Source organism: Macrotis lagotis, chromosome 8, assembly GCF_037893015.1.
Source record: "Macrotis lagotis isolate mMagLag1 chromosome 8, bilby.v1.9.chrom.fasta, whole genome shotgun sequence".
Classification (NCBI taxonomy): domain Eukaryota; kingdom Metazoa; phylum Chordata; class Mammalia; order Peramelemorphia; family Peramelidae; genus Macrotis; species Macrotis lagotis.
The window spans coordinates 171,755,225-171,767,877 of NC_133665.1; the positions used below are offsets into that span (position 1 = coordinate 171,755,225).

Below are 12,653 nucleotides of genomic sequence, written 5' to 3' on the forward strand. Positions count from 1 at the left end.
TAAAAATGGCAACAAGTGAGATTAAGGAAATATTCATTTCATTCAACAACATCCCACTGGGGGTGGTGTCATGGTCAAGAAGCATTAATGCAAAGGAATTAAAGGTATTTGATAGCGCGGTTATGTAAAATATTGCTACCTCCATTTTTGAAAAGACAGCCCTGATTTTACCGTGTTGCTGATTCAGATCGTTACGACGGATATCATAAACATTATGATCCCATGGCTGTCGTGAAAACCAGAAAGCAATTGTTAGCCTTTATTTGGACATAACTGTGAATTCTGAAGTGGAGTCCATCACCTGCCGCCTATGTCCGTGTGGTTTTGCACACTTTGCCAGTGGTCAGTGAAGGACATAAGAAGCAGCTGCCATGCCCCCGAGCTATCCCAGTGGAAATCTGAGCCACCACAAATGGAATCATTTAATGCTCAGGAGGCAATCACACCTTGTTCATATACATGGCTACCAATCCCCTGCTAAAGTCGGAAAACAAAACAAAACAAAACAACACAACAACAACAGTGTTCATCCACTCTACTGATTTACAAAAGGCTTACGCTATTGACCTAAGTGATTGGAAGAGAAAGGGAGGGGGGCCGGGGACAAGTACAGCGCTGTTCCTGAAGAAGAATGGGACTGGTTCAGCATTCACAAATCAACGACTCAAGGCTCACTGTCATTAACAAAAACCATCACTGTATGGAACTAAAAGTAGCAATATGTCGCCATGGAATGTCAGACCAGGGGTCACTTTTGCAGTAGGATATTATAGGCAGTAACACTGATCAGATAGTGCAAACGAGATAAAATTGTGTTTCACTGTGTGAAATAAACAGAGGTGCAAATGCTCAGTAGGATACCATTAAGACATAAAATGGCAAAAAATAAATATCAAAACTTTTTATCAGTGTAAAAAAGTAACTGGGTTATTGTATAACCTAGAGTCTGGCAAAAAAGGCCTCAGAAAAGTTCTCTCCATCTTCCTTCATTCTACAAATCAAATGCCTCTTCAGGATTCTAATTACACTAGAGATTCCATGCTCTCGGCAGGGTCTGACTCGTCTGCGATCAGCACGGCGCCATTTTTGTCCACGGTCATGGGACCATTTCCATTTTCTTTAGTGCTGACCAGGCTGAGCATTGCTTTGTAGACAAACTGGTATTGTTCCTAGAAAATGAAAGAAGAGAATTCAGGCTTGGTTAATGCTGAGCCAGAAAAGTGATTGATGTTATTCAATGTCATATAATGCATAAGTGGGCAATCCATCAGTAAATTCTTATTAAGTGCCTACTAAGTGCGAGGCTTCAACACGCTCAGCAATATATGTATATATATATATATATATATATATATATATATATATATATTTATTTATTTAAATCACTTTTTTTAAGAACTATGTGTGTGTGTGACTAGAATTGATGTGGTGACCCCTATTTATGCAGACCGGTAACTTGGCAGAATTGTGTTGTGTTAGATATCACCTGGGGCATTGTGAGTGGAGGGATGTGTCATCCATTGTAGTAGAAGGCAGGACCAATCAATCACAAAGTGGTGGGGATAAAAAAGGATAAAATTAAACATACCTGACCCCTCAATTCTATTGGAGTGATATAATATTCACTGTATTACAATACTGTTCTTGTTCTGGATGCTTAAAATAATCTCTAGAGTTGATATAGCATACTCAGCTTTATAAATATCTCACTTTATCCTCACAACAGCTGGAAGGTAGGGGCTCTTATGACCTCCGTTTTACAGATGAGGAAGCTGAGTGTGAGACAGATGAATCAATTTGCCCAGGATCACACAAGCAGATATCTGAAGCTAGATTTGAACTCAAGTCTCCAGGTATATCCACTGTATTATTCAATTCAATAAACATTTATTAAATGACTAAGTCAAAGCTGAATTTGAACTCAAATCTTTCTGATTTCAGGTCCAGTGTCTATGTACTGTACCACCTAGCTGCTACAATGCTAATAGATGTATTAAATTCTCATTAAATAGACAGTTTCCACCATCTATCAATCTCTGAAATATGAGGATTCAGGTTTTTGATACTGGAATATACTTTCATGCTAGGGTAAAAGGTTCTTTTTGAATAGCTACAAATATGAGTTGCTATTATTAATGAAAGTAGAAATGCATTGGAAATGTCCAAGAAACTGAAAAGCTATATAAATGAAGCTTTCAGTCAATAAACTTGTGAATATCAGCATTGCTCTTGGACCAAAATCCAATCAAAACTTTCCTATGTGGGTCTAAAGGTCATCGTTGGTAGTCAGAAAACCATGAGTAGATGAATATGTTCTTGGCTGAGAGAAATAATTATTAATCAACCAACTGACAAGCATATAGTGAGCATCTGCAATGTGCAAGCTCTGGGTATATAAAGACAAAAATGAAATTACCCTTGCCCTTATGGAGCTGACATTCTATTGGTGGAGCCAGAATTTGCAAAAATAATTATCGATGTATAGACTATATCCAAAAAAAAAACAAAACCAAACAAAACAAACCAAGGTGGTTTCGGGAGGGAAGGAATTAGCAACTATGAAGAGAATGTGGAAGTGATACTAGAGGTGAGGCTTGAAGATAATGTTGTCGGTTCAATTGTTTCTGTTGATTCAGACTCTTCACGACCCCATTTGGAGTTTTCTGCAGAGATACAGGAATGGTTTGCCATTTCCTTCTCCAACTCATTTTACAGATGAGAAAAGTAAGGCAAACAGGGTTACGAGGCTTGCCCAGGGTCTCCCAGTTAGTGTCTGAGACTAGATTTGAACTCAGGAAGAGGAGTCTTCTGGACTCCAAGGCCAGAGCTCTGGGCACTATGGCACCTCCCAACTGCCCCTTGAAGATGATTCTAGGACATGAAATTGAGGAGGGAATGCTTTCCAAGCATGGTGAAAGTGTAAGGGAAGGCAAGATGGGACAGGAAGGGAAGGGAAAAGAAGGGAAGAGAAGGGAAGAAGAGATAGGAGATGATGCTCAGTGAGTGAGGAGCAATAAAGAGGTCAGTTTGGCTATATAATATAGAGCTTAGAAAGGGAATGAAGGTGGGCTTTGGCTAGTCAATGAAGGGCTTTAAGAGCCAAATCAAGTAATTCATATTTTATCCTAGAAGAAACAGAAATCCACCAGAATTTTCTGAGCAGGAGAGTGACATGGTTAGACCTGTATTCAAGGAACTCTTTGGCAGTTGCCCTTGAAATGATGTTTATAGTGTTGCTGGAAGATATATCTGCACAGAATATTTTGATTTTGGTAGAAAGCAAAATTCTTTTGAGTGCTGTCCAGTGACACTGCAGCCAGATGTGAACCAACATGAACTTGGCAGGTACAAGTATTCTTAAGAAAGCTCAAAGAAGAACGGGACACAGAAGCCTAAAGCCAAAGTCCATTGAAATGGAAGAAGGTCTCGAGTTGTCCATATTAGTGCTTGGAAGGTGAGTCACAAAGAAGGACATTACTTACAATGTCTGTGAAGACTCCAGGCCTCATAAGATTGATCATCTTTGCTACCTGGAAAACATCCACGGCATTTTCATTCTCCAACTGCTGGGACAGTGTGGTAAGAGCACATAGCATTCCTGCTGAAACAGCTCCATACCTGTGAAAGGAGATGATGCAGCTGAGTTAGACCTGTTGGGCAGCCAGAGATTGGAAAGAATTGATCATCATGAGCTGGGCAGCCTGCCCTGAGCCACTGCACCGGGAGAGCCGGGTCATTCTGAGATCTGTGAGATGAGCCAGGCTGGGGTGATTATGTGAATCAACCCAAGAGAATACCTGCATTGGCCTTAACAACTAATATTGACATGGAGTCAGGAAGACCTGTTCAGATTCTGTCTCTGATACTGGCTACCTGAGTGACCATGGGCAAGCCATGCTTTCTCTGAGCCTCAGACTTTTTAACTGGAAAATGGTAATAAACATATTTTGTTATTAATAGAGCTACTATAATAATAGGTATATAAATAATAATTAATCTCTCCTCTCTCTCTCCCTTTCCCCCTTCTTCCTCCTCCCTCCTCCTCCTTGTCTCTCCTTCCTTCTTTCTCTCTCTCTTTTATTCTCTCCTGTCTCTTTAATTCTCTCCTTTCCTGCTTCTCCCTGTTTTTTTCTGTCTCTTCCTGCCTCTCCCTTGCCTCCCCTTCCCTCCATCTTTCTCTGCCTCTCCCTTTCATTCTCATCTTCTCTCTCTCTTCCTCTTCTTCCATCCTTGTCCCTGTCTTTTTCTCTCTTTGTCTTTCCCTTTCTCCTTGTCTCTCTCTCTTGCCACCTTTCCTTCTCTCTCTCTCTCTCTCTCTCTCTCTCTCTCTCTCTCTCTCTCTCTCCTCCCTCTGCCTCTTTTTCTCTCCTTCCCTCCTTCTCTCTCTTGGAGGGGAAGAGTAGAGGTAGGAAGCCCTGTGAGGAGGTAACTGCTAAGAGCTATGGAAGCTGGTAATAAGGTCTTGTCCTAGGGTGGGCCAGAGTGAGCAGAGGGGAGGCATGGGGAGCAAGTAGCATGATGGAAGTGGACTTGACCTGATATGCTGAGAGAGTCAATATTAGGGGGAATTTATCTCACCACAAGCTCCTTAACTAGCAGAATTTTGCATCCAAAGAATAAAGGCTCATACCATCATCGATTTAAAGCTGAAAGGGACTTTGGAAGTTAGCAAGGACAACTTGCTCATTTACAGATACGGAAACTATGGTTCCAATAGGGGAAATGTCTTCTCCCATCAGAGGTAGTAAGTAGCAGAACTGGGGTTTGCAAACCATGCTCTCTAACTCCTGTGCCCATGAATAAAATAGTTTTTAAATTGATATCTTTGGATTGTTTTATCACCTACATTTATTTTCCGATGCTCCTTCTACCAAACCATTTTTTTTTTTTTGACTCCAGTACTGGGTACTGACATTGCTGGGGCAGCGATTAGAGAAGTCAGATGTCATTATGTAGAAATGGGCATCCAGATGTCACACACAGCTGGGGATGGATAGAATCTAAGATGGTTTAAGCTAAAGGAGTGCATCATGATGGAAAGTAGGAGGTTGTCTGAATTCTTATAGGTAGGATGTATGCAGAAAAAAAAGAAAGGTTCCTACCATATTCTGGTCTTTAGGAAATAGGTAGGAATTCACAAGAAAACTTCAATGAGAGTTTTTTTCTCTCCCTTAAAAGCATCAAAATATCTAAAAATAATTGTGAGTGGTAATTTTGGGATACAATAGGCTTAATTTCTTATCTGCTCCTTGATTTCCCTCACTTCCTCTATCTCAATGGTCAGGATTTTACAGCTTCTGTTAGTAGATTTTGAGCTCCCAAATGTTCTGTTGACAGATTAGTCAGGGAAATGATGGGTTAGAGTATTGAGTGGTGTGTGTGTGTGTGTGTGTGTGTGTGTGTGTGTGTGTGTGTGTGTATACACGCATGCGCGCATCCCAGGAAGACTAAAACAGCTGATGTGATTTGGTCCCTAGGATTATCTACTAAATCATAGATTTACATCTGTAAAATAAGAGGTTTAAACTAGATTACCAGGAAGGTCCTTCAAAGCTCTCTAAATCTATGATATTTTTCCTGGTGGAGGTAACATTTAGCCAATGGGGAACCCAGGGACTGAATACACAATAATCTCCATTCTGTTATCAATGGATTTATCCACTGAGTCTTCAATCTCCTTTGGTGGAGTGAGTTCCTATAAAGGTGAGTAAATAATAGATCGGTTGCATATTCAGAGGGAGACAAGGAGAAACCTTGGGAAAAAATAACCATGCATAGGGGGGATAAGAGGCTTAGAGGTGACCAGAAAATAGACTAAACTTTAAGATTTGGAAAGAAATGAAGTACTCTCTTTAGCAAAAATGGGGAATGGTATATATATATATATATATATATATATATATATATATATATATATCTATATATCTATATATCTATATATATATATGTGTGTGTACACACACACACACACACACACACACACACACACACACACACATATATGTATTAGAAAGACTAACAAAGGAAAAAGACCTAATTTCAAATTCTGGTTTTGTCATAAAGACCTTTAGAGCAATCCACTTAATCTTTCTGGGTCTATTTTTCTTGTCTGTAAAATGAGGGGATTGGCTTAGAAAATCTCTAAGGTCCCTTCCAGCTCTCTGGATTCTGTAAATTAAGGATTAGAAATGAGTGAAAGACTCTTAATGGGGTCTTTAAAGGAAAACAAAAACATATTTCGGCTATCTTCCTAGCTGGATATAGGTCTGCAGCATTTGGTACAAATGAAATGCAGTTATTGCCTGGAGTTATGTCCTCTACTTTCACAGTGCCTAACAGAGTCCATTGTATATACAAGGTGCTCAGTATTTTTGTTGAATGAATGAAATGAACCTGGTGGTGTTTTCCATAGAAGAGATGGATGGTGGTTGGCATTTCTCCAGGGTCAATGAGTAATGTTGTTTTCATAAGGAGCTCTCCTTAGTGACTACACTCAATGTATGATAAAGAAAAATGTTTTTGGGGAAAAAACCCAAATGACTGATTACTATCCTCAATGCATGTTAGTCACGTAATGGGAGACTCTCAGAATACCACAAGGAACATGAGTTGTGGTTTTTCTAATTGGCTATAATGATGATGTGAATTCTGCTACTGAGAAAGGGAGTCTGTGATGTCCTGAAAATGATGTTTATTTCAGAGTAAGGCACCTGAAAAAGAGTGTCTGTAAACTATAAAATTAAATCTTGATACTAAGTATGAATGAGTGTGAGCTTTAGGATCTGGGGCAGAATAGCCCTAGCATGGAAGTTGAAGCTCATTAAATGGAGCATTATAGAATTTCCAGTCCTAAAAATGTTAATCATATAGTAAATGTTAATAATATAGTAAAAACACACTATTTTATGAAGAATCTTAAAGAGCTAGTATTCCAAAGTAATCACTTCACAGAGATACAACAGAATCTCACTGTCTTCACGGGTCCAATGTTGCATGATAATTAGAGAGGAGGAGAAATGAATTGAAGACAAGTGAAATCTTTGTTTTTTACCTAAAACAACTTCAGAAAGATTATGTATCTAAAATAATAAGGCTTCTGGAGGGAAGGTAATGTTTCACTTTTCCCCCGCTTTCTTAGAGATTTGTCCTGAAATCTCTCAGGATGAAGATAAAAATACTGTCTACTTAGGACTGGCATTTAAAAATCCACCAGGTTAGGGCACATTTGATGTCTCACTCCTTCAGGAATAAAGAGCAGAGGTTTTCACACTGGGCTTGTTTTCAGTTTCAGCTATATTTTCTTGACATGCAAAGTGTCACCTTTAAGCATCTGGCACAGTTTCCCCTATCATCCACAAACCTGTCTGAAAGCCACACATATGCGAATAGCTCTAATCAAACCTGTTCAGAGGTAGAACAGTGCTCTCCTCCACGAAACAAGAGAGGAGCTGCCTGCCATTGACTTAAAGTCTGGGGTTTCAAGGGGAAGAAATATATAGAATTTTCTTATAATCAATATAACCCAGAAAGTATGTGTGGGGAGAATCAGGTCAGAGGAAAAACTGAAGTAAAAGATCCAATGGGGGAAATCAGCTGGATGCCACAAAGTTTTGTAGAAACTGAATGGGGCCTTTATTTTTCTGCTCAAAGTATAATCAGATGTTTGATAGAATTTTTGCCTTGATTTACATATAGAGGCCACTTACAGGGACCAAAATAGATAAATAGAGTCACAAAATGGAGTTGCTAAGAGTTTCATTGTTTATATTTTTACTCCATTGGTCAGCAGACATTTAATAAGTGCTTACTGTTTGGTTGACTGAATTAGTGGACTAAGCTTGGCACCAGAGAAGATGTGAAAAAATATGGCGCATTAGATGTGGAAAACCAAATATGGCTGGGTAGATTCAAAATTTTAAAAAGTGACAGCAATTGAAATGAGGTTAATTTTTTTTAAAAAAGTAACAAGAAAGTAACAGTGAGATGTTTCCTATAATCAAATGGTTATGAATGCTGATAACTACCCCAACATGGGATCTAGAAGGTGTGGTAGTCTTAATAACATACTCAAGTATCTGGAAAATCCAAGCAAAATTAATACCACATTAATTGGTAAGAAACTGTTGTTATCTAACTCAACATTAATGAAGTATGCACATTACTCCAAGAACTAGTCAACAATTGGGTTTAATTCCTTTGAAATAAGCTGCAATGTGTAGTGTGGGAAGTATCAATGTGTCACGAGTTATCTGTGGAAATCACCAGGTCACAATGTTCCAAGACATAGATGAAGGATAGTTCTACTTCTATTTACCCAAAGAGACAAAGATTTAGGAAGGAAAGTGAAGGAAAGGACAGAAGACAGAACCCAGAAAGACACGACCCTGACCTTGCCAGAGATCAGCATCAGATGACATCTAAGACAACAATAATGTCAGAGACCTCAAGCCAAAAGAAACAGCATCAAGCCATCAAGACAGGAAGTTGATTTTGCCCCACTAGAATAACCCTGTTAAGAGAAATCCTAAAAATCATTCAAAAAGGGATCTTTGAACAAAACCTCTAGAAATATAAAGCAATTCCTCTACTTTTCCATGATGCAACAGGGTCCCACCTGCCCTAGTCTGGATGGGAACTCATCCCTTTATAACCTTCCAGGTTCAGAGATGCTATTGACTCCTGCCTTAGTGGGCAATCCATGAGCAAACTGTGGAAGAGTTCATAAGGATGATCATATACTACCACTATCTGACTTGATTTTCCTATGACCCCATGGAGTAGATAGTACAAATATTTTACAGATGAGGAAATTGAGGCTCAGGGTGATCAAGTGACTTTTTCATGATAATATAGCTAGTAAAGCTGAGACTCAAACTGGGTTAAGCATTGATGTCTATTCTATGCTGCCTCTATTAATAACTCATGATGATAACAAATCTGGTTATGGATTTAATATGGAATTAATAAACAGTGAGTAATTGAAGTCAATAGAGGTACTGAGATTGAATTGTGCTTTCCAAATACCCATATACTCATTGGAATGAAAGTGGGATAGAGCAATTCCGAATCATGCCTCATTATCTAAGTATCAGTGAGGCACAAAGACCACTGGACCCTGGGTCAAAAAGTGGCTCTGTGGACCTACACCAGCCATGAAGTACATCTAATGATATTCAGGTTTATTTGACTCTACTCCTCTTTTTCTCATTATGCTCTGAATCTGAGATTGGCAACCAGGCTTGTTCTTGTAAACCAAATCACCAAGCAACCATTGGAAAGTTCATGGGCAGGATTTTTTTGTTTGTTTGTTTCCCAGTTATTGGTATAGTGGAAAGAAGGCTGACTCTGGAGTTGGTGGATCTGGGTTCAAAGTCAACTAAATGCCTTGGGTTTCAGTTTCCTTCAAAGTTAAGTGAGGGGGTTGGATTAGGTGATCTCTGAGGTTATTTCCAGTTCTAGATCTGGGGTTCTATAATGTTCAGAATGAAATAGGCTCAAAGTAAAAGACACTTGATATGCTATATGATGATAATCTAAGGGTCATTTAAGCTCTACCAATATTAATCAGACAGGGCACAGATGAAATAGAGGAGGTCAAGAGGAGGTAGCAGAGTGACTCCCTTTTTCTCTTGAAGTCTTTAGAGATGGTATAGGTATAGGTTGAACTAAAAGATCTCAGTTTCTTCCAACTCAGAAGTAAGTACCTAAAGAAGATGGCCTTAGAGACAGCTTCCATCTCTAAGGGAATTATGATCTTAAAGACACATTGGCTGATGAAACAATAACTTTTAAAGTCAATGTTAATAAACTGTAAATTATCAAAAAATTTGTTGTGTATGGGCTTATGTGCCTATGAATAAAATTAAATCAGTAAAATCCACACAAAAGTAGAGAAGTGGATGTTTCCATTCCTTCCATCACTACAACAACCAATTCACAAAAAAGCATCTGGGTTTCAAATGAAGAAACATACTCACTCATCATGAACAATGGTGGGCCCATCCCTTGTTAAGGCCTCTTCTTTGATGACATTGATAAGTTCGAAAGTACTGCTTATTGGGGCGTCTGGATTCGGCCACTTGGGACACTGGAAGTGTCGGACTTCCAGGACGTAGTCATCCTAAAACCACCAGAACAAATAGATCAAATCTTATCTGTTTAATTCAGTCAAAGATTTAATGTTCTACCATCTTGAGAGATTGCTTCTGAAAGAGGACAAGAACTCTGGCAAAGGTAAAATGGGGCAAACTCATTGGCCATTAGTGACTGTCTAGGGTTCTAGATCACTATCATTCCTTAATTCTATCAATAAATCAATAGGATGTAAGAGGAAGGAGATTCTAGTTGGGGTCAAGTCTTTGAGATTTGACAACAAAATATAAGGGTTCTTCCCTTGCCTCCCTGGTTACCCTCCTATCAATGGGATACATAAAGAGGGGTGGAGAATATTCTGACAGGACTCATGAAAAAAAAAAAGAGAAAGCCAATGCAGAAATTTGTTTTGCTTAAACATCCTGATTTATCACAAGGGATTTTTGGCTTTTTAAAAAGGTGTTAGGGGAAACAGGAAAGAGAGAAAATAGATTTGTTAGTTTAAAAAGTTTAGAGTCATTTATTTAAAATTATTTAAAATAAAGGAAAAAAGGGTGGGGAACACCCTGACAGTTTAGGAGAGTACTAAGAGTTCATTTAGTCCCATAACTGTTTTCTTGTTTGGTCTTGACCTATAATTTCTTTGGCAGGGGGCGATTCCTATAAAGCAAATCTATCCCCACAATGCAAACAGGCACCTGCTCTGCAACCTTGAGTCTCTACATTACCCAGGTATTGAAGGGGAAGTGACTGGTCAGATGGCCAGGCTGGGTCAGGGGCATGTTGACCCCTGGTCTTGCTGACTTCTGATATGGCTTCATTGCTGCCTCTATAGCTCTCAATCACATGGACACAAAGCAAACCCCTCCCAAATTGTTGTTTCAAACATCATGTGAAGATGCTCCAGTGAATTTTTTTTGTAATTAGGCCAACAGTCTCTTTTGTATCTGCTGCATCACGATGAGGCTTTGCTGTTGTCTACACAGTCTACTCAGTTTAAAAAAAATCAAAAAGATATCTTTAAAGGGAGGGGAAATTCAAAATAAGTTTGGCTTAATTCTTTGGAAAAGTGAGTGTGGAGGGAGGAGGTGGGAAGCAGTCTGATTTTTTTTTTTTTAGGTTTTTTTTTTTGTCAAGGCAAATGGGGTTAAGTGGCTTGCCCAAGGCCACACAGCTAGGTCATTATTAAGTGTCTGGGACTGGATTTGAACCCAGGTACTCCTGACTTCAGGGCTGGTGCTTTATCTACTACACCACCTAGCCGCCCCGAGCGGTCTGATTTTGATGGTTAAAGTCAATGTGACTCGGAATGCCAATCTGGAAGACCACCAGGAATCTGTTATCCACTGGTCTGGGGATCTTTACCTGTGTTGCTTCCAGGATAAAGTCATGGATGATGATCTGCTCTTCGTTAGAGAGGCACAATCTGTCTTTGCTAATGAGTGTCACGGTAAAGGCCTCACAGTTCATAGATTCTTCTCGACTCGGCCAATACACAAACTCGTCTTCTGCCTAGGGGAAGAAAATATATTCTACCACTGAGCCATGAACCATTTGCTTTTTCTTGCTCACATACAAAGTGCAACAATGACTTCCCTTTCTTTATCCTCTTCTTTTTCTTTTTTCTCTTTTTCACTTTTTCATTCATTCTTTCTCTTTTTTCACTTTCCTCTCTTCTTTCTTATCTTTCTTTCCTCTTTTCTTCCTTTCCCTTCCTTCCTTTCTTTCCTCCATCCCCCCCCCCTCTTTCCCTCCCTCCCTGCCTTCCCTCTCTTTCTTTCCTAATGATCAGTGCAGAATATGAATTCAACAAACATCTACTAGGGCTCCAGACACTGTAACAGGCACTGGAGATCACAGACAAAAAACAAAGTGGTTCCTGTCCTTAAGGAGTTTATTTATTTATTTTGCCAGGGGTGGAGGTGGGGGCAGGGATAGGACAGAATACAACATATTCACACATAAGTTTAAAAGTATAAGCAAAGTATCTACAGAGTAGGTGCAAGAGGGAGAGAGAATGAATAATTAAGAGGGAATCAGGAAAGGTTTCAAATAGAAAATGGTACCTGTGTTGTGTTTTGAGGGAAGTTAGAGTTTAAGGGATAGCTAGGTGGCACACTGGATAGGACACAGCAGCTGGAATCAGGAAGACCTGAGTTCAAATCTGGCCTCAGATTCTTACTAGCTGTGTAACCTGAGCAAGAAGTTTGTTAACTCTTTGCCTCAGTTTCCTCATTTGTAAAATGAGCTGGAGAAGGGAATGGGAAACCGTTCCAGTACCTCTGCCAAGAAAACCCCTACTGGGGTTGCAAAGAGTCTGACATGAGGCAACAACAAGGAGCTAGATGTGGGGATGGAGGGAGTGGTAGGCGTTGGGTTACTACTTGTACAAAATCCATTATTCTTCTCACGGGATCAGAGATTAGGCATCAAAGGCATTGAAAGACAGGATAATGGATCTGGAAGTGGAAGGGGTGGTGGAGATCCGCTAGTCCAAACGTTTTTATTTTTAATTAATTAATTTTCCCAATTATATGTAGAGATAATTTTCATCCTTCATT

At 39.4% G+C, this 12,653-nt stretch overlaps 1 protein-coding gene across 2 annotated transcripts in view; it reads right to left on the reverse strand.

Annotated features, from left to right (window-relative positions):
• Window positions 1–574: 574 nt before the first annotated feature.
• PTPRG (protein tyrosine phosphatase receptor type G) overlaps window positions 575–12,653 on the reverse strand; it is a 776,178-nt gene continuing 764,099 nt past the window's right edge. For both annotated transcript variants that reach the window (XM_074198838.1, XM_074198837.1), the window contains 4 exons: window positions 11,458–11,604; window positions 9,978–10,120; window positions 3,483–3,618; window positions 575–1,169 (listed from right to left, as the gene is read on the reverse strand). In XM_074198838.1, coding sequence (XP_074054939.1) covers window positions 1,023–1,169; window positions 3,483–3,618; window positions 9,978–10,120; window positions 11,458–11,604 — 573 coding nt within the window. In that variant the 3' untranslated portion in view covers window positions 575–1,022. The remainder of the gene's footprint in view (window positions 1,170–3,482; window positions 3,619–9,977; window positions 10,121–11,457; window positions 11,605–12,653) is intronic.